This window comes from Lagenorhynchus albirostris, chromosome 2 (genome assembly GCF_949774975.1).
Source record: "Lagenorhynchus albirostris chromosome 2, mLagAlb1.1, whole genome shotgun sequence".
NCBI lineage: Eukaryota > Metazoa > Chordata > Mammalia > Artiodactyla > Delphinidae > Lagenorhynchus > Lagenorhynchus albirostris.
Window position 1 is genome coordinate 49,753,024 of NC_083096.1, and position 26,693 is coordinate 49,779,716.

A 26,693-nucleotide genomic window follows, 5' to 3' on the forward strand; every position below is an offset into this window, starting at 1 on the left:
TGCAATCCACCCGAGGAGCCAGGCAGCTAAGGAGGTGACACAGGGCTAACACAAGCAGGGGAGCGGGGGGTCGACCTGCCTGCCCCCCTCCACCCTCCCCACCCAGCTGCCCCAGCAGAGGGAGCGTGCTTGGCACCCCACCTGCTCCACACAGGGCCGAGGCCATCTGAGCAGAGCGAAGATGTCCAAGAGAAAACCCCAAATCGGATTGAGGCTCCTGCTCTCCCTTAATGAGGTTCATTATCAGCTGCTCTGATCCCTGTAGAACCCGGCAGGCCGGATTAGGGGCAGGCTCTCCAATCTGGCTGACCCCTCCCTGCTGAGCAGGCAGCCCAGGCTGGCTCTGGAAAACAAGCCCTCTCTCCTTCCTCCAAGGAGAGCTGGAGATGTAGGCCGCCTGCCGGAGGAGGGGTCAGGCGGGCGCAGGCCAAGGTTCCTGGAGCAGAACTGAGAGCACCCGGGCAGGTGCTCCCTGGGAGGGCGGGGGAGCGGGGGTGGGGGAGGCGGGACTGAGGGGCTCGGGGCACAGAGAGCTCTGTGGACAGTGGGGGAGGGCCCCATCCAGGAGACAGGGGCTATGACAAGGGCGCTCTGACCCCCCGAGAGCTGGCTGCATCCCAGGTCAGGCTGGGTTTTGCACATTCTACCCAGCCCCGGACACTAGTAGCAAGTTAAGGAACACACCGGCGCTTGCCTTAACAAAAATAATTTATTCCAGAGCCCCCTCGACCGTGGGGCAGAGTGGGGATCAAGCATGTGTACAGCGTCATCCTCCCCTCTGACCCTGTTAACCTCTACAGGATGGGAGGTGGACCCTTGAGAGGGACGACACTCCCCTCCCTCCACAGTAAAGATTAGCATCTATTTTGGAGATGAAAATCAACAAGAGACAAAAGACCCAGCTCCAAGAGGGGTGGAGCCCAATGCGGAGAAGCCAAAGCATGTTCAAAGCGAATGCTTCTCTCAGCCTCTCACAGCTAAGGCACTAGAGATCCCAACAGCCCTCCCTAACCCCCCCCCCCGCCCCCAGCCCAGTACCATCACCACACCGATTCCAGCCTGTACCCTTCCTGTACCCAAGGTTTGGGAAGGAGCCGGCCAGAGGCCCTCCTCCCACAGACCTCACCTGGGAGACCAGCATGACTTCCAGAAGCTTCCGAAGCCCACCGTAAAGCCAAACCCTACCCAGGAGGGTCTGAGGGGCTGGAGGACGGGCGGGCACAGAGGGCCAGAGGCAGTCCTTCCTTCTCTGGTGCAAAGGGCTCTTTGTAGCAGGATGGACGGAGTCCCGGGATGTAGTAAGGAGTCCACTCCAGCCCCAGGGGCCCCTCCTCTGGAGATGGGAAACCTTGGAGACTGCAGCCTCACTTGCCCCAGTTTAGGGCCAACACCAAGCGGGAATCACTGAAGCTTCAGGAAGAATGAGGGAGGACTTCAAACAAGCTGAAAAAGAGGAATGCGGTGCTGAGAGGCCCAGGATGGAGTCTCCCGACCCCACTGCCCAAGGCTGTCCTCCCCCTCTGCTGGCAGATGAACCTGGACCCTGTGCATGTCTTCCTGTCTACGGAACATCCCTTCCCAGAAGCCCCAGGGAGGTCTGCTGCAGTAACTGGTTTTCCTAGATTTTCCTGGACAAGGAACAAGGTGGGAGGGGTGGGGTGCAGGGGGCTGGAAGAGCCCAGGGATGGCAGCTCCCTATCCTGCCCCCTCCCAAGTTGGACAGTTCGGGCTGCGGGGTGGCTGGCATAGCCCTTCAGGGCCCTCATCCTGGCCCGGAAGTAGGTGTACACAGCCAGCAGACCCATGAAGGACACGGAGGAGAGCCCCACACAGAGGCTGATGTCCAGGTGGGAGAAGTTCCCTTCCAGCACCTGCAGCCACTGGCTCCGGTCCTGCCTGGCCCCGGCCTCTGGCTCCCCGTCAGCGTCGCTGGCCAGCTGCTTGGAGCTGCGGCCCACTCGCCTCAGCTCTGAAGGGCCTCTGGGGAAGTTCTTCCCAGCCAGGAATTCAGCCAACAACACGGCTCCTGTGTCTCGCCTGCTCAAGCGTTGCCGCCCTTTTGGCTGCTCCAACTTATCCCTCTGAAGCCCCGCTATGTGCTCAGGAGCTTCCTGGTCTGGCTCATCTCTGGCCATGCTGAGGCCAGCCTGCATCTCCTGGGGGTGACTTGCCCCAGGTCCCTCTGCTGGAACATCTGGGATGGTGGTTCCAGGGGACATTGTCCCTGGGCCCGCCATGATCTCAGCCTTCTCAGGGCCCAGAGTAAAATTTCCGATCGCCAGCTCCAGCTCCACCTGCCTTGGGGGGACTGCCATCCTCTATGCACCCCTCCGGGGGCCCAGGCCAGCCGAAGGAAGGTCTAGGACGATGTTGCTCGGGGAGAAGTGGGTCTTCAAGAACTTGAGGGTGTTGCCCAGGTCCCACACGGGCGCACCCTGGAGTTCAGTGTGGCAGGCGGAACAGAGCTCACGGGGTGGCCACTGCACCTTGGGGAACTCGGGGTCCTCGCTGGGAGCACCTGGGGAGGGAAGCACACACAGGTTGCCTGTGACACACTGGCCACCCGGAAGCCCAGACCGCATTCTTCCATTCAGAATGCCAGCTCCCTCATCTGCAAAAAGGGGGCACTGCTGCCCTGGGAAAGGATGGGCGCGAGAGATGGGCAGATGAAAGACCTAGCACAGAGCCTGGCCAACCGCAGGGCCCAACACTGGTGCCTCTCTGGGAGAGGACGTTCCTACCCTCCCCCACCCCCAGAACTCCACAGCTTCCCTTCCAGTCACTTCCCCGTGTTAACCCGCTGTCTCTCTTTGTCAACTTCACTGCTGGCTTGTACCCCTGGACCAGACATGAGAAAGGGCGAGAAGACTCAGAACGACCTGTCTTGCAGACTGGATGGTCCACTAGTATGTATCTTCTTTGCATTTTTCTAAAATTTCCCAGGTTTTACGCAAGTGAAGATACATTCTTTTTGTAATCAAAGGGAAAATGTTTTTAAAGCAAGAGCTCAAGGCACATGGTAGTTACGAGGCATCTCCTTTACCCCCTGCGGCCCTCTGGGGTAGGTAGGAGTTAGTGGAATTTCTTCGTCAGGTGGGCCCCAAGGGGTGGGGTGTGGGGAGGCCTGGGGGCCTGGATGGGGAAAAGGACACCCAGGAGAGAGTCAAGAAGTTGCCCTTCCCACCAGGCTACTGGGACCCCAAGCAGGACTGGCACTGTGGGCAGAGCCCCAGGCTGAGCCCCAGAGGGCCTGCCACTGGCCCCTCTTCCAGTGTCACCTGGGGAATGGCAATCAGCCCATCTCTCCTGGAGGAGGTACCTCCCCCAAAGGGTTTAATAGGAAAAAAAAAAGTTGCTGGCCAGAATGAAGAAGCAGCAGCAGTGAGTGATGTAAAAATCAGAATGATTATTTTGGGGAGTGAGCAACACGTAGATTCCAAGGGTCCCATGAGAAGTCATAGTGATCAGGCCTTGCAAAGTGAGCACTCCATTTGCACCTGCTCATTATTGTTACTAGTTGATCTGAAAGGACCCCTCTAGAGAGAGTAGGACACTGCCTTCCTTTCGGCCTTCCGTTCAGGGAGAAGCATGGGCTCCTGGCCCTCCAGCAGCAGCTGGGCCCCCAGAGAAGCCAGGAGCCTACAGGTCCTGAGGCTGGAGGGTCAAATGAGCATCTGGTGGCAGGGGCAGACAGGGGCAGGGAGAGAAGGGGTGGGAGGAGAGACAGCACGTGTCTTCTTTTGAAGTCCACCAGGAGGCCCCAGGAGATGCAGACCAAGTGCAGCCGCCTGCACAGCCACCTGCTCCACGGGCTCCTTTGACCTTGGCCCCGCCTCAGGCCTCATCCCCCACCTCCCGCCGCCCCTGGGAGGTCTGTCCCAGCCAAACACACTTCCTCTCTCCCCACAGACAAGCCCAGGCTCCATCCACAGGTGGCTCCCTCCCCACCCACCAGCTTCTGGTCACCTCTGGCGTTAATGCTTTTGCCTGTTGGACCCATCTGACTCCTGTGCACGGGGAATAGAAAACACTGTAAATGCGGTATATTCAGAAGACAAGGCCTCTCCCGTGAGAATCGGTCCCTGGTTTTTCCAGGAAGGACCAGGATTTTCTCTTCAAGTATATTTCATCGTTATACCCCTCCCAGGGCGGGGAGAGGCCCAGCTCTCTCCTCTCTGTTGGTTTGAGTAAGGGGCCAAGAGCCAGAAAGCAGGACATGCGAGGCAGGAAAGGGACCCCAACAGGCCAGAGGGAGGGGCCCTGGTGTGGGCGAGAGAGTGAGCAATGGCATCGGAAGACCAGGGTCTCACGGTGCCAAAGCCTGAGTTTCCTCATCTAGAAAATAGGTCTAATGATACTGACATACATCAGCAGGGCTGGCAGAGCACGTGAAAGGGCTCTGGGTGCTGAGAAGCACCATGAAACACGGGGTGTAACCTAGAGGACAAAGAAGGTCCCGACTCCTGCCTCTGGTCCCAGACTCCAAAGCTCCCCCGCCTCACCCTCCCTCTGCAGGTGACACCAGCCTTGGAGGCAGGCCCTTCCTTACCTGCGAGGCGAGCGTTGACCTTGTTGTGGCTAGACCAGAACCAGAGGATGGAGCTGCTCAGGTTCCCCACCTGGTGCACGGACTCAGTGGCCATCTGCTCAAAGTGGCCAGCGCAGGCTCGGCAGCCAAAGAAGAAGCGAACGTAGCCCCGGATGGCCTGGAGGATCTCCTGGGCCTTGACTACAGGGGAGAGGAGACTCCAGTCACAGGGGCCCTTCTGGCTGCCTGTCCCTGCTGGCTCCACCACTGTTCCCATCACAGGCCCACCGTGGTCGCCTCTGCACAGGGAACACACACCCCAGCCCACCTGGTGAGGGGCTCAGGTCTCCCTGTCTACTTCACCTCCCAGGGGGCATGTTCGAGTTGACCCCATCTCCTTCCAAACTCGTAAACCTCAGTCTCCCTCGTCTGCCTCTTATCCAGGCCCTCATCACTTACAGACACTCAGGATAAAGTCCAAACGCGTTGTCAGGACACTCAGGCTCTTAGAGACGTGGCTGGAGAGGAAGGCAGGGGCCACGGTGCCCATCCCCCATCCCGTGGGCCCCTACTCTGCCCCTCCTGCTTTAGGCTTCCTGTTCCAACTCGCTCCCCATCGTGCCATGCTGCGTCCACAGCCCATCCCGATCTGGCCCCGAACGCTCCCTAATTTGTCTCCATTTCTCCCCGGCCCCCTCACTTCCTCCCACTGGGCTCTCTGGCCTGGCAACAGCACAGGCTCTGAATACCCGCCCTCTTCTTGCTCTGACACAGGCTCCTCCCTGAAGATACCACTGCTCCCCCAAACCCGCTCCCCTTAAACCCCTCCGTCTTCCACACCCAGGGCTGGAGGTGGCGGAAGTGCCCTCCCTGCTGTCGGTTGCTTCCAAACTCTCTCTCCTTCCTGCTGCGATCCCCCCAGCCCTTTAAAAGCTCCAACTCCGAGTCTGACCCCTCCATCCACTGGGACTGCAGCACGCAGCTCTCTGTCCCACGCACCACCCTTGCCCGTGCCCTCGGTTCTGGCGACGTCAGTGCCCACGCCAAGCTGTGCCTTGCCTCTCACCTCCTCAGCCCCCTCAGCTCCCGCTTCCACCCCCGCCACCCACTCACCACCTGCCCTGCAGCTATCCTCGCCTCCTCCGCCTGGCTCATGCTCTGGACCTCACCCCTCTCGCCTCTTCCAAGATTTCACTCCTGCGAATATTTTCTTGTGTTATGGCATCATCAATTTCTCCCTTGTATGGGCTCCTTCCGACAAGAAAAAAGAACTACAACGAAGAAACCCCTTCTCTGACCCCAGTCACACCCCAATCACTCCCCCATTACCTCCAATTTCTTCCCGGCTCCTCTCTCTTCAGCCCAACCCAACCAGGCCTCTCTCTCCACTAATCCACTGACACAGCTCTCGCCAGGGAGGTCCTCGCCTCACACCACCTCCCCACTTGGCTGACTATGTTCTCGCTCTTGAAACTCTTTATGTTGGGGGACCTCTTGAAATTGCAATGGCCACTCCTTCTTAGTCTCCTTTGTTGGCCCCTGCGCCCCCAGCAGAGGTCTGGATGCTGAATGCCCCAGAGCTCAGGCCTCAGCCCTCTTCTCTGCCCACCCACTAATGGGCTCCTCCGGTCCCGAGGCCTGAACTACCGTCTATATGCTAATGACCACAAGACTTGTATCTCTATCCTGGACCTCCCCCCAGAACTGCAGACTCAACTGTCTACATCTCCATTCAGAGATCCAATAGGCACAGACCACTAAGTGTACCCTCCCCCATCTACTCCCTCCCCGCCCTGAGCCTTCCCATTTCTCAGCTCATAGGACCATCAACTACCTGACGTTCAGGCCCAACAAGTCCAAGGTCCGACCAAAGTCCTTGATCCTGCATAGTCTTCATGCAATCCGTCACTGAGTCCTATCAGCTCTACCTTTAAAATATTCCCAAACCTGCCCACTTCTTCTTCCATGTGCACACCTACAACTCTAGTCTAGGCCACCACCACCTCTCCTGGACAAGTTCCACAACTTCCTAATTGGCTGCTCTGCCTCCCCCTCGCCCTGCTGTAGCCCACCCTCCACCCAGTAATCGCTCTAAAGCACCAATCTCGTGTGCATCACTCCCCTGCTTAAGGTCCCTAGTAGATTCTCATAATGCAGAGACTGAAATCTCCCTCCCTCCCACACCAGGACCTCCAAGCCCACCTCCTCTCCTGCTCCCCTCACTCCCAGGCTCTGCCACACTGGCGGCCTTTTGGTGCTGCACACACACCAGACTTGTTCCCTGCACTGACTAGTCCTTGACCTGGGTTATGGGCTGAACTGTGTCCTCTAAAATTCTTATGTTGAAGTCCTAGCCCTGAGTCCTTCAGAATGTGACTGTATTTGGTTGGACACAGCGTCTTTAAAGAGGTGATTAAGTGAGAATGATGTCACTGGGGTACAACCTAATCCAATATGACTGGTGTCCTTGTAAGAAGAGGAAATTGGACGTAGCCAGGAACACCCCCACTGAGGACCGTGGGAAGACCCAGGGAGAATATGGCCATCTACAAAACCAACGAGAGGCCTCAACAGAACCAACCCTGCTAACGTCTTCATTGTGGACTTCCAGCCTCCAGAACTGTAAGAAGACACGTTTCTGTTGTTTAAGCCACCCAGTGTGTAGCACCTTGTTATGGCAGCCTGAGCAGACAGCCCGGGAGGCTCTCATCCCAGATGTCCCACCGCTGCTTCCCTCTCAGCAATCAGGTCTCAGCACAGGGGCCCCTCCTCCGAGAAGCCTCCCCCAGCCAGAAACCCTGTCTAAACACAGCATCCCCTCTCCAGCCCCCCTCCCCCACCGCTTGGCTCTGTCTTCTTCACCCACTCACCATCACACCTGAAATGATCTGTGTGTTTACTGTCTGTCTCCTGCCACTGGACTATTGTCCCCTTGAGGCAGGGACGTCTCGCTGTATGCATTGCTGTACCCCACCCCTAGAGCAGGGCCCGGCTCTTTGGAGACACTCCGTAAATCCGGGCTGACAGACTGGCTGGCTGTCCGCACATCCGGCAGCTCCCCCTGTTCCCTCTGTCTCTGCACAGGCCGTCTCCTCCGTCGGGGATTCTCGTCCATCGTTCCCCCTCACTTACCTCCTCCCACCCTTCCCGATGGCGTGGAGCGTTCCCTCTCTTCCACCCGCACATCCTGCTCTCCCCCTGGGCCCTGGCAGGCTGCATGGCAGCCCTGTGCCCACCTGTCTCACAGCCCACTGGGAGCAGGGACTGCCTCTTCCTCCTTGTATCCTCCAGGCTGGGCCAGGGTCTGGCGTCAGCCTGGTCCCTCCGTGAGCTAGATGCCCACCTGTTCAGTCGCTGTGTGCGGCTGTGGGGCAGTGTGGGTTGTGGAGAGCAGCTGCATGGTTTGGGGATGAAACAGGGCAAAGGGGGAAAAGTACGTCCCCAGGTTCCCCTAGAAAATGATTTTTCAGTGGGAAGTGCAGTAAAATTGTTGAGTCTACGGTATCAGCTGCATAAACTGTGAAATAGACATAGTTCTCTTCTTTATGGGAGTATAAAAAATAGAACCAGAACTCTCTCGGGAAGACTAAAAATAAATCAGGCTTACGGCTACAAGAGAGCCAGGGAGCAGCCTCACGCCCGTTGGTGGGGCACCACCTCGGGGGCAGCGGGCAGGGCTGAGTGGCTACTCCAGGCCCGCTGCTTGTGTGTGGCCAGCTGCAGAGGCGGACTCCCCTAAATTCAGGCCTGCAGCGGGGAGCCAGCGGAGGGCAGGACAGGGCTGGCTGAGGCGCAAGGGGTGCACAGGCCCAGACTCACCTGTTTCTCGTGAGTGGTCTACATCTTGCCGAGCTGCCTCCGTGGTCAGGAAGTGGAAGACGACCCACAGGGAGCAGGGAAAGCCGCGGAAGTGCGGCTGACTCCCTTGGCAGCCCACCCAGTTCACCTTGTCGGCAGTCAGAGCACCCTAAGGGACACACACAAGCGTGAATGCATATGCGGAGAAGAAAAAGGAGCTGGCGTGGGAAGTGGGGAGGGCAACTTGCAGAAGACTCCAGGTCAGCACAGAGCCCCAGAACAAATGGTCCCTTTCTCAGTTTATCACCTTGAAGGTGGCATTTCCCTTCCACTGGTGACACCCGTCAAAGGAGCAGTAGGTCTGAGAACCCGTGACACAGACCGGGTCACATCGTTACTCTAGCCTTAGCCTCCCCTCTGTAGAACGAGGGGGGTCATCTCTAAGGTCCCGTCAAGCTTTGACACCCCACACGTCTGTGAGGTTCTGCACCTCTCCTGGCTGACGTGCCCACCTTTGTGAGAGCAGGAGCCCAGAAAGCTGCCCCTGGACAGAAGCGTTGCTGAGGAGCACAGCATGCCAGGGAGCAACAGAGGGCTGGAATTAAAAGCTCTCTCACCGGGCTTCCCTGGTGGCACAGTGGTTGAGAGTCCGCCTGCCGATGCGGGGGACGCGGGTTCGTGCCCCGGTCCGGGAAGATCCCACATGCCGCGGAGCGGTTGGGCCCATGAGCCATGGCCGCTGGGCCTGCGTGTCCGGAGCCTGTGCTCCGCAACGGGAGAGGCCACAACAGTGAGAGGCCCGTGTACCGCAGAAAAAAAAAAAAAAAGCTCTCTCACCACCGGGGTCTCACAACTGGTTCTAAATCTCAGCCCAACCACTTACAGGTTGTATGATCTTAGCTTATTTGACCTCTGTTTCTTCATCTGCTAAATGGGGATAATATCTGCCTTCCACTCATGCTGCGAGGATTAAATGAGGTCTAGTACAGAGAGGGCTCAATAAACAGCAGTTTACTCGCTCCTAATGGGAGGACCCGACCACGATCACTGCCTCCTTCCTGAGTGCAGGTCGGTGACAGAGGTCAGAGGTGACAGGGTGAAGCCCTTCCACTCCCATAGATATCAAGCATGAGGTGGAGATCCTCCTTAGCCCTCCCACACTCACCTCCTTCCTGCTGTCCAGGGCAGTTTTAAAGAAACCGTAGGGAATTTTCTTTCTCTGTTGCTTCTTGAGCCAGTCACTCATGGAATGCAGGAATTTCTGGACCGAGGGCTGGCCAGGGAAGTACTATGGGAGCGATAAGGGGAGAGTGAGAAATAATTCCCCCAGAGTTCCGCAGTCCTGGGGAAGGCCGGGGGCCAGGCTGAAGTGGGCCGAGGCATTTTTTAGAATGTTCCAAGACCACCGGGAAAACATCCTGCCTAACACCCACATGTGGGTTCCTCACTACCTTTGCTCTGGAGCACCTGCGCAGGCGAGGGGGAGGGGTGGGCAGAGGCGCTCAGTGGGACCAGGCCCTCAAGGCCGCCCCCTCTCCAGGCTGCAGGCTCCAGTTCTGACCCGACCACACGCTCACTGGCAGGAAAGCTGAGCACCTTCCTGTGTCGCTGCCCAGGGCTGCTGGGACCCCTGGGCCACACGGGCCTCTGTTCAGCTCATCTTCTGACAGAGCAGCTGACTGGCTAACTGACCAGCTGGGCGAGGCTGGCAAATGGCCTTTCATTTGTATTCCACGGGCTGCCAATGGGGACAAGGCAGTGCAGGGGCTTGAGCCGAGATCCAAATCTTGACGGGAACTCCCAACAGTCTCTGAGGAGCATGAAAAGCCACTCTGACAATAAGTCAACTCAAATCGGATTAGTATCAGCACTTTAAAACCACAAGGACTCCAGGGACGAGGATGGATGCCTGTGTGTGCGCACCGCACCGCACGCGCAAACACACCCAGGGTGGGGGGAGGAGGGAGAGAGAGGGCTGCAGTAGCAGAGCAGGTCAGATAAACCACGAAGGGGCAGGTCGAGAGGGCAACACAGGAGGAAAACCAGCAAAGAAAAGCATTTGTGAGAAGAAGGGTGCTGGAGACAGGAATGATCCCTAAACAGAAAAACCTGCCAAGGGACCCAGTCCTCTGAGAAAGTCATGGCGTATTCTTATCTCCAGGCTGGACACTGTCCCCCAGCAGAAGTGGCCGGAAAGAATCCTGTGCTTTGACACGCTCCCTCTTGGTCAGCTCACACGGGCCTCTGGGCTCTCAACACGAATTTACAGCTTCAAGTCAGCGTTTCTCACTGACCTTCACCCATCGTCCTGATTTGGAAGGATGACGCCCTCTAAGGCCACGGTGTCAGGAGGAAGGATGAATTAAGGGGCTCTGGACTACAGGGAGTCACCCTGCGCCGGGAGCAGGGAAACCCTGGTGACCACACGCCACCCAGTGGCCAGTCCTGCCAGCCGCTTCCGTGAGGGAGCAGGGAGATCCCGGGCTGGGCCGCCGGGCAGTGCCTCCCAACTGGCCATACTCACAGTTGACAGGTCCCTAAGGCTGAGCAGGCAGAGTGAGCTCTACTCACTCAGCCTTGCAGTGCTCCACGCACGGAGTGCATAAGGGTGTGGGTTAGACGAGACGTAGGCGCAAATCTCAGCTCAGCCACTCACCGGCTGAAGGACCTTGGACAAGGTGCTTTACCCCTCTGGGCCTCCATTCCCCTCTCTGTGATGGGATAATGCTAGCACCCACCCCGTGGAGTCTGTTGTGAGAAATGCAGATAAGCTAAAACACAAAGGAGTACCTTGCAGAGTCTGACACCTTGTCAGAGCTCAAGAAACGGTAGCTGCTACTATTATTGCTCCTCAGGATAAAGCTACCCAGGCAAGGGTAGGGCCAGAATACTCCGCAGCCTCCAGGGGCTGTGCTGCACAGCAGATGCCCCTGAGCCCGTGCCCCCCAGCCCTCCACTTTCCTCTCTGAGGGTCCTGGCTTCTGGCAGGGAGGACTCCTTCACCCCAAACTCAGTTCCAGCATTACTGAGGGCAGAAGCTCGGCGGGCACCACGGAGAGGGTGCTGCTTAAGCCTCTGCCCCGCTCGGGCATTTCCTGGGTCTCATTCTTTTCCCTCACACTGGCTGCAACAGTCCCACTGGGAGCCAAACCCAAACGAGCTTCGAGTCCAGCTGAGAGATACAAGCAGCACACGATAATTCCCCTGGGATGAGTGCTTCAGAGTGGATTGGACTGGGGGGGTAAGGGGACCCCTCTCTGCTTCCTGGGGCCCCGCCTCACGTGTCAGGCAGGAGGACAGCACACAGAACTACTCGAGGACTTTTCCCCTCTGAGCCTCTGGGTCAGCCACCCTGGGCCTCGGCAACTTGAGGACCCAGCGGCTCACGAGGCCTCTGAGGAAAGGCTCTATTATCAGACTGGGCTGAAGAACAGGGGCCCAGTCTGCGTGGAACATCTGAGAGGGGCTGAAAGCTGTCCTGCCTTAGACCGGAACAGCGCTGTGACAGCACTTGCCACCTCACAGGGTCCTCGGTGCAGCCACAGATGCCCGGCACTAAGCCAAGTGGACCAGAGGGCCAGGACTGGTGAGGAGGGAAGAGGGACCAGGCTGGCGGCAGTTCCCGAGGGAGAGGCGCAGACCACCCCCAGAGGTAGTCCCAGCTTCCCGCAGACCTGCGCCAGAAGGAGGGGCTCAGACCTGGCTCCCGGGGGCCGAGGGTGGCTGAGTCAGCAGTCAGCCTCTGAGGGGGACCAGAGCCCGCACCTGACTCAGCAAGTCCTCGGCAGCCAGAGCGTCGGGATTTAAGTAGGGCAGCACTGGCAGTGGACCTGCAGCCGCAGAGAAGGATGCAGGGAGGGAGGAGGCGGCAGGTGCAGAGGGAAGAGGCAGCCCACATCTCACCTTGAGAGACGAGCAAGGAGCGTGGCAGAGAAGGGGTACAGGCTCTAAAGCTGGGACCCCGGTTCAAATCCTGGCCACGACACCACCAAACAGGATGCCTAAGGCACATCACTTGAGCGACCTGTACTTCTTAAATGGGGGTGGCACCTGCCACCCTGCGGCGAGATTAAGAGGATTAAATGCCTGACACACCTCAGGTCCTCAGTAAGGAGGAGCCACACTTGGAGAAGCAGCCATGCTGGCAGGAAACTACAAAGGAATAAGGAAGGCACGGCTAAGGCCAGGGAGCTGTGTCAGACTTTGGCCAGAGTCTGGGAGGGAAAAGAGGAGATTCAGAAAAGCCTTCTTTCCTTCACTGGGGTCCACGGGTCCTGCTTTCCCAGTGACCGCGGCAGGGAGTGAGAGGCTGCACTCCAGGCTCGGCCTGAGGTAGAGGACTCAGGCAGGCAGAGCCAGCTGGGAATATCCCCAGGGCATCAGGCCCTGGGTCCCACCCACCCCCCTGCACAGGGCAGGGTGAGGGAAGGGGGTTGTCCCTGGTGGTACGGGGCTGACGGGAGGAGGGCGCAGACCGCAGGGTAGCAGCCCATAGTAGACTGGGACAGCCGCGGGTCCAGGTGTCCAGCCCGACCGCGAGCTCCTGAGGGAGGGGCTGGCCCGGCGCCTGCTTCAGGGATGCGCACTGATCCCGTGTGGTGTGGGGCTGCCGGACAAGGGAGGGCAGGGTCCTGCTCACCTGGGCCAGCACCGCCATGAACTTTTTCAGGGCCACCAGGCGCTGCCCCTCCAGGACAGAGAACTTGGACACTTCTACCTGCAGGATGTAGTACAGTGCAGATTCCAGGTCAGCCATGTAGATCTTGGAGCTAAGGACCCAGAAGGAGCCAGGGAGAGAAAAGAGTATTAACCATGGGGCAGGGGCTGGGGAGAAGCACCCAGGGCCAAAGGGAGAGAAGAGGAGGCACTACTGATGGTCACAGAGTCCTGTGAGTTAGCACTTGGGGTTGGGGAGGGAAGGATTGGGAGTTTGGGCTTAAAAGATGCAAACTATTACACATAGGATGGATAAACAACAAGGTCCTACTGCATAGCAGAGGGAGCTATATTCAATATCCTGTGATAGACCATCATGCAAAAGAATGTCTGTCTGTGTATAATTGAGTCACTCTGCTGTACAGCAGAGATCGGCACAGCACTGTAAATCAACTACACTTCAGTAAAAAAATAAAATAAAATAAATAGGTTAGCACTTGGCTCTGCCAGTAACTACCTGTGTTATCTTGGGCAAATTACTTAACTTCTCTGAGCCTCAATTCCTTATCTGTAAGATGGGGATAGTAATAACTTGCTCACAGGTAGGTTGCTGAGAGGATCAAACAAAAGCACAAATGTAAAACTCTCAGCAGCTCCTGGCACAGAGTAGGGTTCCCCCTCTGCAGGTCCAGGGCCAGCCTCTCCCATCACTCACTAAAGGTGTTTTTATCAGGCCACTAGTAGAAGGTTGAGCTTCATTCTCTGTTCTGAACAAAGATCCCTAGGGACAGACAAGTAGACCAACAGGGGCGCACCCACACAACATGGCTCGGGAAGCTGGGTGCTCTTTGAAAGACCAAGGGTTTGCTGCCCGCCAAGGCTGAGAATGGGGCTGGGGAGAAGGGGAAGTGGGGTTTTACGTTTATTTTGGCTGACGTCCTTGCAGCTGCCAGACCCTGGGCATCAGGGCTCCATCTTGCACCTCTCGGGCTGACCCCAGCCCTGGGGGAAGGGCTGCAGGCTCCCAGCTGGCTGCTCCACCCCGTGCCCATCACGCTCTTGTGAGATCTGGGCTCAGGGTCCTGAGGGAAGGGCTGCTTCTCTACCCCTGCCTCCTGACCCCTAGATTCTTGCCTCCTTCTATGGTGGCCTAGCTCTGGGGGCTTGGGCAACTCAACCCGCCTCTCCGGCCTCAGTGATCTCACCTGTAAAATGGACTCCTGCCCCACCTGCCTCCTGAGGTGGTGGGAAGCCAACGAGGTCAGCTGACGGGGTGAGCACTGTGGCCACCTGCGCTTTACCCTCTTGCCAAAGTCCCCTCCCTCTGCTCCACTTCCATGTCCTGGGGCCTCAGTTTACCTCTCCGTTCCTGTGTTATGCCTTAAGGAGTGGCCCCCTGACTAGAGGAGATAATGGACGGAAGTGCCCAGCAGAGCCTGGCACATAAGACTAGAAGTGTCAGCCATAATAGCAATTTGAATGATCTGAATAATCATAATTTGAATGACTATAATGAGCATACCCACCTCTTACTTTCTCTTTCCTTCCCACCTGATTTACCACAAACCTCTCCACTAGCACTTTCCACCCTTAGAGTCTCTCGTGTTGGGATGCAAAATCCTTCCCGAAATCCAGTGACCCTGCCCCCAGTTCTCTCGTGCAGCCCCCCTTGTGGAAGCCGCTCTCTGGACTCAGCTCTGAGCTGCCTGGTCAGCCATTTCCATGTGGTACCATGCTGGGGGCCAGAGCAAGAGGTCTACAGCCCCATCTCCCTGCCCAACAAGCAGAAATTCTACCACCAGGGCACAGCCAAGGAGCCTCAGAGAGAACAGTTACCTCGTGCTGACAACTGTGCATGATGACACTGGCTATCTTGAAAAGTAGTGAGCTTCCTGACACCAGAAGCATTCAAGTGAGGTCGGGTGCCTTCCTAGAAGGGATGCTGCTAAGGGACTGTAAACTCTGGGCAGGGCTTGCATCTGCCCTGCAGAAATAACTGCTTGGGTGGGAAGTTGTTTTGGAGGCTGCACATTATCCTTCCAAGCTGATTCTACTTGGTCTTGAATAGAGTTAAGCTTAAGGAATGTGGGCATCGGAAAGTATGCGTTCCATCATGAAGAATACAGTCAGCAGACGCTGCCGCCTCTGCACATTTAAGACTCTCCTGTGCGTGGCCAGCGGCCGGGGGCCCCCATAGGCCAAGGCCAGCCCTCGGGGGGTCTGGGCTCAGTATGACACGTGCCAAGCTTGTGACAAGGAACAGAGTGTGGAAGGAAGGGGGGCGTGTCTGTGATTAGAAGAGAGGGTGAGGAAGGGAAGGGAAGAGGAGGCCCAGGCGTGGCCTTACGGATCTGCAACTTTCCACACGGTAGGGGCTATGGGTCTAGAGGTGTTCGGCGCAGTCGGGGTGGGGACAGTCTCGCTGGTGTCCCTGGAGAACCTCTTCAGGTACATGGTGTAGAAGAACCTGGATTCCATAAGCCTGTGAGGGAAGGGAACCATGGGGGAGAGGCAGTGAGCACGGAGGAACAAAACCCCAGAGCTAACTCGTGGCAGGAGAGGAGGCGGGTGGCTCACCTGACAGGAATGTTTATTCAGAAATATTTGAACCTGGATCGGTCTTATCCTCAGTGAGGTAAAAATTGGGGCAGCCCTGCCTCACGTTAACCTTTCTATTCACTGCTCATGCTGTGGAAAGCCTCTCTGACACCAGTCTGAAGTCAAAACCCACCTGGAAAAGCGGCTGGGCCCGTGAATTCCTCAACCTGCCTCGGAGAGGTGGGGAGACAGGGCACCTTCGGGGGCAGGAGGGCCCTCTGGGGACAGCGCTCCTTCTGGCCACGGACCGGACGGTGGGTTTGACGACCCTCCCCAGAGACCAAAGCTACAAAGTGGCACGTGGCCTCAAGGAAGCTCACAAGCTTGCTCCAAGGTACCAGAGGTGACATTACTCCCCAGGGAGGTCAAGGGAGTTTGATACATGATTTTTAAAAAGTAGCAGCAACGACCCCAAACCACGACATTTCTGACGATCCTTTTGATTTCTCTCTCTCGTCTCATAAAGAGGAGTCCTCAAGGGCAGGCGGCGCCTCCTGGTCAAGGGCCCTGGAGGGAGGGATGTGAAGACCAGCAGCGTGACGGGACACCCCAGGGGACCTGGCACCGGGAAGCACTGCTTTCCACTCCACTGTCCCGGCCCCATGTTTACAGACGAGCAGGTGGCTAGAAGCAGCGTCGTCACAAACAATTTTCCCCTCCGCCAGCTCCAAGAGAGGAAACAATGCCTCCGCTCCCCACCAGGACCGGCACTTCCTGCCCCTCCCTGTCCCCGCGGCCATCGTCCTGCCCCCCCACCACCACCGCCCCCGCCAGCGCTCTCTGACGAGGCCTGGCCCAGTGCTGCCAGGTGACTGGGGCCGGGTGAGGGCGAGTGGCCGCGCTGCCCAGCCCTGGTGCAGGAGGGCACTAATGGCTCTGAGGAGTGGCTCACTGGACATCTCAGGCCAGCCTTGGTCTCCCTGGCCCTCGCACTCCTGCCTGCAGGGCTGGGTGGACATCAATCATCTGCCCAGGGAGGGCACTGAGGCACCATCTGGCACCATTCAGCAGCGGGAGCCTGACAGAGGGGCTGCGGCTGGCCTGATTGTTCTCTCTTGGCATTTCGGAACTGGCTATTGTCTGGCTCCTAATGAACTTTTCTGCAATTAGAAAACCAAAGGGAGGGAGGGTCAGGCGTAGCTGAGCGCTTGCCAGGCACTTGCAGACTGCCAATGAGTCTGTCTGTGGAGAGAGGAGGATGGGGAATAGGGCCAGGGCCGCGGTGGGGATGGGGCAGAAGCGCCAACGCTGGGTGTTGAGCACGCCGGGGACCTGAGGCTGAACTGCTGAGCTGGGGGCAGCGTTCTGGGCCCGGACTCCTGGCTGTAGCATGCCCACCACCCCACCCACCATAGGCAGATATCTGCTTCTCTTGCAGAGAGTGCCCATGGACTCCTCGGAAGACTCACAGGAGAAAGAACCCGTCAGCCCCTGTGAAAGGCTGGCAGCCTCTCGAGGCAGGAAGAAAGGAGGAGCGCGGGGAGAGGGGAGAGAGGGGGCAGAGAGACACTCACACGGGGATCCGTAAGGAAGAGCCATTCCGAAACAGCAGGTAGCAAGATGGGAAGCTGGTGACACCAAACTCGTTCACCACGTCATGCTGTGTGTTGAGGACCCTGCGCACCACTATGCCCCGCCGCTGAGACAGGTCCAGAGTCACCTGCAGAGACAGTGAGACACTTGGTGGTGGGTAGGCCAAGCCACTGGACAGAGGGAAGGCCTGAGCAGGCACCTCGTGGCAGCTGTGCTCTAGCCAGACTCGAAACCTTTCCAAGAGTAGACTATCGTGATGAGTGAGAGCCTCCTGCCGCCAGCTACATCTGCCCTGCTGTCAGGAGTGCAAATGCTGCCTGCTCGGAATGGTGCGGACCACACATCTTGAATCCTTGAGGACAGTCCCAATTTGGTGTAATTTTCTTTCCAATGAGAACAATTTGTAAAAGGCATAAAAAGATGTGGTTTTCAAAAACACACATGCACCCCAATGTTCACTGCAGCACTATTTACAATAGCCAGGTCAGGGAAGCAACCTAAATGCCCATCAAGAGACGAATGGATAAAGAAGATGTGGTACATATACACAATGGAATATTACTCAGCCATAAAAGGAACGAAATTGGGTTGTTTGTAGAGACGTGGATGGACCTAGAGACTGTCATACAGAGTGAAGTGAGTCAGAAAGAGAAAAACAAATATCGTATATTAACGCATATATGTGGAATCTAGAAAAATGGTGCAGATGAACCTGTTTGCAGGGCAGAAATACAGACACAGATGTAGAGCATAAACATATGGACACCAAGGCAGGAAAGCAGAGGGTGGGCTGAACTGGGAGATTGGGATTGACATATATACACTAATATGTATAACACATAACTAATGAGAACCTGCTGTATAGCACAGGGAACTCTACTCAATGCTCTGTGGTGACCTAAATGGGAAGGAAATCCAAAAACGAGTGGATATATGTATACATATAGCTGATTCACTTCGCTGTACAGCAGAAACTAACACAACATTGTGGAGCAACTATACTCCAATAAAAAAAGTAAATTAAAAAAGTGTATGTATCTGATATTTGGAAGAAAATAAAAGTGGTTTCAGTTTTGTTCTGATATTTGTAAGACTTTCTGTCTATATTCCAAATCGGAAAAACATACTTAGACGTGACGGTTTTATTTTTAGAAAGGATTAAGAAGGAGAAATATACTGTTAGGTAATATTTATTAAATAGGTATTATGTTCTGTATATAGACTGTTTCATTTAATCTTCAAAATAATACTTACTATGAAATAGGAACAATTACTAGCAGACCAAGCCAGGTGGTGCAGTATACCATGGCTGCTTGGGTTTAAATCCTGCCCCCCCCAGACTAAACCTCTCCCAGACTCAACTTCCTTACTTGCAAAATTGTAATAACAATACCCACCTCCAAGGGCTGTTAAGAAGACTGAATGGGTTAATTTTATAAAAGTGCTTCTAACAATGACTAGTAAATAGTTATGTACGTAAGTATTTCTTTAAAAAATAAAACTCCTATCGTATAGTAGACGCAAAAACCGAAGCTCAGCAGTGAAATCATGTGATCAGGTCACTCATGTAGCAAGCGCCTGAGCTGGGCTGTCAATCCCAGATCGATCTGCCTCCAGAGCTGGGGCTCTTGGCCACTGTGCCCTCCTGACTCTCAAACTAGCCATCCCTGGGCACCTCTGCATGGACACGGGACCAGTGCCCTTGGTGACTAGGGGAATGGGGCAGCGTAGGAGGAAGAGCTGATTCCAATGAACATTTATCAATCACCTGTACAGGCATGACGCCAGGCCTGGAATGGGACTCCTTCAGCAAAGCTCCCTGCCCATCCCACCTCCATGCTTCCCCTCTCGGGGCTGAGAGGTCTGGAGACAGCTCAGAGCGTTCAACTGTGCTTGGGGAGTTTCAGGAGGAAAACCATTCGGAGTCCACAGTGGCGTTTAATTTCATCCCCTCTCTCTCTATCTCCTTGCACTGCCTTGGAACTTCTCCCAAGCACCGACCCTGTCCCACCTCTGCATCTGGGAAAAACCCAGTGGCCCGCGAAGTCCATGAGGCAGCGGTGGAACGGCAGACTCTCTGCATCAGGCCGGGGACGGATCTTTATAAAGCACGTACTCTGTGCCAGTTACTCATCCAGGCTCTTCCTCTAAACCGCCTCACTTGATGTTCCCAAACATACTCTGAAAAAAGGTAACTGTCACCACTTCAAAGGTAGGGAAATGAAGCTCAAGAAAGTTGAGTAACGTGATCACAGACACAGCACCTAAGTGATGAAGTGGAGATTCCAACCCGCCTGATTCTGTTATCTGCTTCACCTGGGAAGGGACCCCGTTTCCTCAAGAGGGACTAGAGGCTCTCTGATGTTCCCTCCCCCCCAGATTTTTGACTCCAATTCTTTGCGGGCAAGGTAGTGTGGAAATAACACAAGCTTTGGAGGCAGACAGACCTGCTTTGAAGTCCTGCTCTACCAATTCACTGGCTGTGTGATCTTCGACCTGTTATTTGACCATCTTCGTTAATTAGAAAGATCAGCAACTACGTGTGTCAGCAATCTAGTGCAATGCTCAATAAACAGCAGGTGTTATCATTCTCAGTTTCCACGAGGAAGATCCAAGCAGACAGAAAGGTCCAGCTCCTACACTTCCCGTTTCCCCCAGCAGGGGTCAGGCCAGTGCTGGGCTAAGAAGGGCACACGAACAGCCCTGCTCTTGGCTCCCTCCCAGCGGCTATGCAGGAGCTGTGGGACCGTGCAGGCAGCTCACCTCTCTACCCAGGTAGGAGCCTTCCCTTTCAAAGATCAGGGCCAGGTAATCTTCATCATTTCTTGCAAAGAATCCAGTAATCTCCTTCAGCCTGCAAGAGACAACGCTGGCAGTCACTCTCTCTGTGGTGGGAAGAAAGCAAAACTGCCGGCGACAGCAGACGTGGCTGACCCAGTACCGTGAATGCGGCCACACACACCTCCTCCTCTGTTTGCACACAAGACTTCGAGGAAGTCTCTCCATGCCAGCCCTCCAGTGGGAGTAAACCAAACCCTGAGTCTCAAAAGACGCTCTCTGCCTATTACCGAAACCTGGTTCTTCACTTCACCCACCTATTTGGGTTGTTTTTTCAGCCTCAGGAGTGTGTACAGGCAGTCTAAGGAGGAGACCGGGGGAGGCACGCTTTGAGACCAGGTGTTTCTATGCTCTGGGTAAGGCCCAGGCTTAGAGGGCAGTTTTTATTGGTCCCCTAAGAAGCTGGTGTTTACTACCCATCAGACACAAGCCTTGATCTGTGCTAAGCCACTACCAACTGGGAGATGTGCTTTTTCCACCCCTGGAGCAGGCATACAAAAGGAACTAAAGAATCAGAAAGTCCTGGGTACAGGAGATCTTAGAAGCTATCTAATTTTATTTTAAGATTTTAACCTCCTTATTTTAATACGAGGAAACTAGGGCCCCAGGACGAAGGTGGAAATTAATAAGAAGGCAAATCTTATTATTCCCCCCAAATCAAAGAATTAAGATACAAGCTGTTTTAAAAATGCAGAGTTTCAATAGAAAACAATTGCATGATACAAAAATGATTTGTTCCCTTATTTCAATTAAAAGCAGAACATCATTAGACATGTACCAGGAGACAACAGCCTCTACTTTTGTCCCCAACCTGATGACCTATTTCCCTCCTCTGGATCCAGTGATGGGGCAGTGGTTACCTCCAAACAGAAGGCGCAACATGGGGCCAGTGGAGCCCAGCCCAGCAACAGTACAAACGCCATGCCAGAGAGGTGGGGGCCCGAGTGTACCCCAGTGGGTGGATGGTCACTGAGAGCCCCTGGGGTGGGAGCAGGTGGCCTCTCAGGCAACTTCCCCAGACCTCCCCAAGGCTGGCAGAAGAGCGAGCCCACAGACGGCTGACCATGTAACTCGCCCCCATCCCGTCCATTCCCACTCACACTCTGGAAGAGGCAGCCCACCTTCCACCACAGGTCCCCGCCTCCTCCCTAAAGCTCTCTAGAAGGATCACTTTGAGAGAGGCTGGCAGGTTTACCTGGCTGGTTGCTTTTGAGATCTTCTGGGCTGAAAAGGCACCATGAGGGAGGGTGGGTGTAAGAAAGAGAAAGAGGCAGAGACAAGATCATTGAGAAATGGAAGAAGGAGCGAGGTGTTTCCTGGAGAGATGGGGTCTGGCTGTGGAACCCCAAACCAAGACCATATACTCAGTCCAGGGGCTCCATGAGGCCCTCTGGGAGGATGGAGAATTGGGAAAGATGATAAAAGAATCATTGTGAGTTGGATTCAACACCAACTGACACTTGGAAACACAGTCCCTCAGCAGGGCCTCAGCTTTCCAGACACCAGCAGACTTAGTGTGGGCGCTGAAGCCCCAGTGTTTGCCTCCTGAGGCCTTCTCAGCATCCGGAACCTTCACTGTGTTCTGTGGCTGGGCGCCCTCTAGCAGCCCCAGCTGGTACTTGGATTTGCTCCTTCTTGGCCCCTTAAGGTGGGCTTTCTCCTATCCGGAGTTCTCGTCCAGAAGGGCAGGACCTCGTGTTTTCAATCTACCTGTCTCCCTCTGTGGGAGAGTTAGAGTGAGACATCATGCACCTCATTATCCTGTTTTCCTAGAATGGAGGCGATCCTGGAAGGCTGCCGGGCAGGTAGATAGATATAGGGCACCAGCCACCTGATGCTCTGCAGCCCAGGGAGGAGAGTCACCTCCCCATCCCCCGGTCACTGCTATGGCTCAGGAAATGAGCACCTTCATTTTACAGGGCTTTGTGCTTCTCAGTCCCCCATCCCCTTTCCTCTAAACGGCATCTGGTCTCCCTTTTTCCTCCCCACGCCCACCCTCTCAGGGACCCTCCCTGGGTTAGATCATGTGAAATCCAGCTGCATCCCTCCGATATTCCAGGTTCTGAGAAGCAGCAGCAGGTATGACCCAGAGAACCCCTCCCGTCTTTTCCTTCCCACTGGGTGGGATGGGCCCTTGCATCCCTGTCAGCCCCAGGAAGTCAGGGCTCCTCGGTAGGACCTCCAGCAATGGGAAGCCCTCCACCAGCTGCTCCAGGCAGCTCTGGGCTCCGGTCCACTGGAGTGTCCACCACTCAGGCAACAGGAAGAACCAGCCCGGTCCCCAGCCCTGCTGCCCCCACTGTCCTCTCACTGCCAGGCCTGCCATCCTGTCACACTGCCCTGGGCCTGCCCCAGCCCCAAATACCTGGCAGGCTCCAGTGGGGGACAGGCGGAGGGCCACGTGTCATTATGGGACTCCAGGGCATCAATGAGCCTCTCCCGCAGCATCTGCACGTCGGCACCAGCCACTGTAAATGAAGATGGACACAGGCAAGGGGCGTGAAGAGAGGAGAACGAATCCCAGTGCCCTTGTCAGCTTGCCTCGTGGAAGCAAAGGGCCCAGGGCATGAGCTGAGCAAAACAGAGCACATCTCAGTCCTCCTCTGTATGAGGGGCGGGGGCATCCCACCCCTGTGGTCCTAAGCATGGCAGGGGGACCCATCCCTCAGGGCAGGCGAGAGTCCCTCAGACCTGGGCCCTGAGGGCCCTCCCCACGCTATCTGGCTGCCCCTCTGCGTGTCAACCCCACTTGGACAAGAAGGGCTATTCTGGGAACGTGTGACCCTCCCTGCTTCCCGGATGGGCCCAAATGGAAGGGCTTCTTCAGCCTTGTTTTCCTAAAGGCATCTTCCAGGCTGGCTGGGAACGACATTTCCAGGAAAACACAAATTTGTTTGTGGGGACCTCCTCACCCTGCAGACCTTGCTGGGCTCTCTTCACCCCAGGAGAAGCCCAGGCGAAAGAGGGGGAGAAAGATGCTAACGGCACCAATGAGACCCCGCGAGCTGGGACACCCACCTGACAGTGTAGCTCCTGAGCCGGTCTTGGAAGAGGCCTTAAAGAACTGGAAGCGAACACACAGAAAAGAGTCAGTGGAGCTAAGAGCACAACACCCGCGCCAGTTGAGCGCTCTGTGTTTGAGACCCAGCTGCTTACTAAGCGGGGTGACTTTGGGGAAATGACTTCACTTTCGTGAGCCTCAGTTTCTTTATCTGTAAAATGAGAGCAGGAGGTCTCTGCTCTTGGAGCGGGACCCTGGTTCCTCTCCCTGGTGTCCTGCATCTGATCCCCACCCCCACAGCTCTGGAGCACCCCGGGAAGCTGCGGCTCGGACACCTGGCTGAGGGGGGTCTGTTTCTACGAAGTGCTGGGACCCGGCACATAGGGACTAGAAAATAGTTGCTCTATAAGTGACGCAGACCCATCCGAAAAAATAAAGTGAAGTCACTTCACACCCCCCGCGCACACCCTGGACAACGTTAGCTGCTCTCTGAGGCGATCTGTCCTGGTTCCTTATCTTGGAAAAGGGGCAGCGAGGCTCATGTCTCTGGCCACCGAGGACTCCCAGCCTGGCTCAGCAGACACTCCAGAAGGGAGGGGTGTCCAGTTTGGTTCTACTGAGGGGTGGGCTTGAGCCCCTGAAGAAACAAGCCTTATTACAGATGGGCCAGTTTAACTCTCTCCCCATGTACATGACACCCAGGCCCAGTCTGTTGCCTCCTTGGGAGAGAGGACAGAGAGAACAGAGGACAACTCCTTAGAATCTGAGCTCCTGTCTAAGCGGTGGGAGAGCTGCCAGAACTCTGGCTTGAGCTCTCCTGGGCTCAGGAGGTAACAGAGTTCAGTTGTCCTGACAGGTGGCCACTTAACTGCCTGGGGGAGAGCCTGCAGTCTGGGAAGAGGCCTCCTCTTGAGGTCCCTAACCTCGGGGCTACTTGTAGCCACCTTGGGCCTCTGCCGAGTAGCACAGCTGCTCGGCCTCATCCCAAGCTGGTGGCTGAATGCAGGCCCTCAGGTCTACCGGACCTGGGTTCAAGGCCTGGCTCTGCTATGCTCTTGCTGTGTGACCTTGGGCACTCTATTAACCTCTCTGAACCTTCTCATCTTTAAGATGAGGACGACACCATCTACCTTGGAGAATTGCTGCGAGGATTCAATGACAATACACCCAAAGTGCTTGGCACTGTACCTGGTGCACACAGTAAGAAATCAATAAATGTTAACATTATCACTATTATATCGTCATCAGCCCCTTCCCTCGTTCCTTTGAAACCCTAGGAAACACGGATCAGCTAGATTTGTCGGTTCTAGCCATTTGTAGGCAGAAAACTGAAATCTGGAGGCCACCTTCCCCCCTCATCCACATGAACAACAAAGATGCAGAGGAGCCGCCCATCTCTCCCCACCTGCAACCGTCTCCCGCTACTGCTGACCTCACCTGGACCCTGTGTTATTCTCTCTCTACTTGGAGCATTCATATAAACTTTTATTCTGGGTGAAAACCAGCCACGGACACATGCCACATATATTCACAATAGTGTTCTTCGCAGTCACTGAATACATTTTGAATGAATAAAAGTATACGCTATCCTTACACTTGTAAAAACGAGCCGAGTTTTCTAGGACTGACATGAAATCAAGTAGATAAAGCATGTTAAGGCATTTATGGGCTGATACTGTTTCTCAGGAACAAAATAAAAGACACACCTATTTGAGGTTTGGTTTGCTCACAGATAATAACCCAGAGGATGACCTTTACAGCTGCAGTTATTCACAGCGATGGTGCCCTTGTACAGACAGAACAGACTTCAACTTGCTTCCACAGGCATAAAAACATGACTGACGTCTTGATGCCTTAAGCCATGTGGCTCTCCACGGCTACAGTTGTTACTGTCAGCCACTGTAAAGTAGTGTGGTTGACTCTTCTTCAACCAGCAGGTCTCCAAGATCTGAGCAGGTGCCTTAGGAAAGGGCCTGGCATTACTTCCATCAAAGGGCGGCCTCCCCAGACCCCAGCTGAGCCTTCTGAAGGCCCCAGCTGTGGGCAGTGGGGAGTCAGACAGGAGCCTGCAAGAGGGGAGTGCAGGAATTCCAAGAGCTCCCCTCCTTCATGAGGTACAGGGCCACAGGGAAGGCCCCCTCCTCTCTCCAGTTACTTCAGTCACGCAGCCTTCCCTTCTGTCCCCAGAAGCTTCCCAGCCACCTTCCAGAACAATGTCACCAAGTGAGGGCTGGTTCCCATACCTCACACTCTAGAGGAACTTTTTCCTATCAATTAATCTCTCTTTCATCTTTCCCCTTGTCTACCAGCTCCTTCCCTATGCCTGCAAACAGGTTCGGATCCTCCTAATCTAAAGTTAAAAAAAAAAAAAAAAGGACACGAAGGGATGGACGATGGGAACAGAGGCTTCTCCAGTTGCTGCGTGTCCCACTTCCCGGTGCTACCAAATTTCTCGAAACAGTGTTTGCCCTCAGTCCTCTTCCTTCCCACGAAGCTGGCTGTGGCTCATGCCCCCACCACTCAGCTGGGACCACTCCTGGAAAGCTCAGCTGACCTTCTCTTTGGCTGGTCCAATGACCTTCCAGCCCTTCCTGCTCTCTCTGCAGTATCTGATGCTATCACTGCCTGTTTCTCCCCCCTCGGCCAGGGTTTTTTTTTTGTGCCACATCTTCCCGCCACTCTCCTTCTTTGCCTTCATGTCACCACCTTCCCTTGGTTTTCCTGACACTGCCCGGGCCTTCATGGCCACCTTCACAGCCTTCCCCTCACCCTTGTCCCAGCCTTGCTCTGGACTCCTCTCCTGTGCCATCTCCTGCCCCCAGTTTCTCCTCCAGCCACGTGTCGGATCATGGCACTCTGCTGTTTAAAAAGCCCTGGGAGGCGCTGTCACAAACGAGGGGCTCAAGCTATGCTTTTGAATGAATGAGTGAATAAATGGGTGAATGGACAAACCAACCCATTGTTTGTCTCCCTTGCTGATGTCATCTACCTTGTCCAAATGGCTCGTGACCTGAACCCCGTCTCAGGTCCTCACCTGTCTTAACTTGTTTCTTCCAGGTGTCAGGGCAGCCCTCCCCCAATATACACACACTCTGCAAGACTGAGTCACCCCTCCCACAACCTGTTTCTCCACCCATGTTCCTTCCCTCACCCAGTGATCACCCTCCTCCCCATCACCCAGACCAACTCCTGTGGTCTGTGAACTTGACCTTTGTGATATCTCTTCTACAGTCCTTGAGACCAGTTGCCTTTTCTAGACCAGAGCCTACCACCTACTTCCTGGGCCACTACAACTGTCTCTACCTGTCCCCGCCTCATGCCCTCAGAAATGGTCATATGCTCCATCTTTTCAAATGATAGAGCCATCACCCTCACTGCCACTTTGTTTGGGTTTCTAAGGGACAATTCTGGTCTGATCATGTCCCTCCTCCTCAAAGCCCTTCCACGACTCCCTACTGCCAAGGAATAATGTCCAAACTCAGAGCGTTCGAGGCCTTCCAGGATCTGCCTCCACCCACACTTACCTCCCACTGCCCCGCCCCCATTCCCTACATTTCAGCTACGATGGACTTGAACCCGCACTTCCCACCCATCCACCTCCCACCTGGGAGGGCAGGACTATAGCTTATTCACCTCTGCAAGCCCCACAGTGCCTGGCACAGTGTCTAGGACATGGAAACACTCAAAGGACATCTGTTCAGTTGAACAGAGAATCTCTACCCTTTGATCAGCTTGGAAGCT

General features: G+C 55.5%; 1 protein-coding gene across 1 annotated transcript in view; it reads right to left on the bottom strand.

Annotated features, from left to right (window-relative positions):
- Positions 1-690: 690 nt before the first annotated feature.
- Positions 691-26,693, bottom strand: part of QSOX1 (quiescin sulfhydryl oxidase 1) — a 41,660-nt gene continuing 15,657 nt past the window's right edge. The window contains exons 3-13 of the mRNA XM_060132214.1: positions 22,970-23,015; positions 22,317-22,419; positions 19,877-19,967; positions 17,095-17,240; positions 15,330-15,464; positions 12,966-13,095; positions 9,492-9,614; positions 8,348-8,495; positions 4,550-4,729; positions 2,299-2,518; positions 691-1,443 (exon numbers count right to left, since the gene is read on the bottom strand). Of these exons, the coding sequence (XP_059988197.1) occupies positions 2,319-2,518; positions 4,550-4,729; positions 8,348-8,495; positions 9,492-9,614; positions 12,966-13,095; positions 15,330-15,464; positions 17,095-17,240; positions 19,877-19,967; positions 22,317-22,419; positions 22,970-23,015 (1,302 nt within the window). The 3' untranslated portion in view covers positions 691-1,443; positions 2,299-2,318. The remainder of the gene's footprint in view (positions 1,444-2,298; positions 2,519-4,549; positions 4,730-8,347; positions 8,496-9,491; positions 9,615-12,965; positions 13,096-15,329; positions 15,465-17,094; positions 17,241-19,876; positions 19,968-22,316; positions 22,420-22,969; positions 23,016-26,693) is intronic.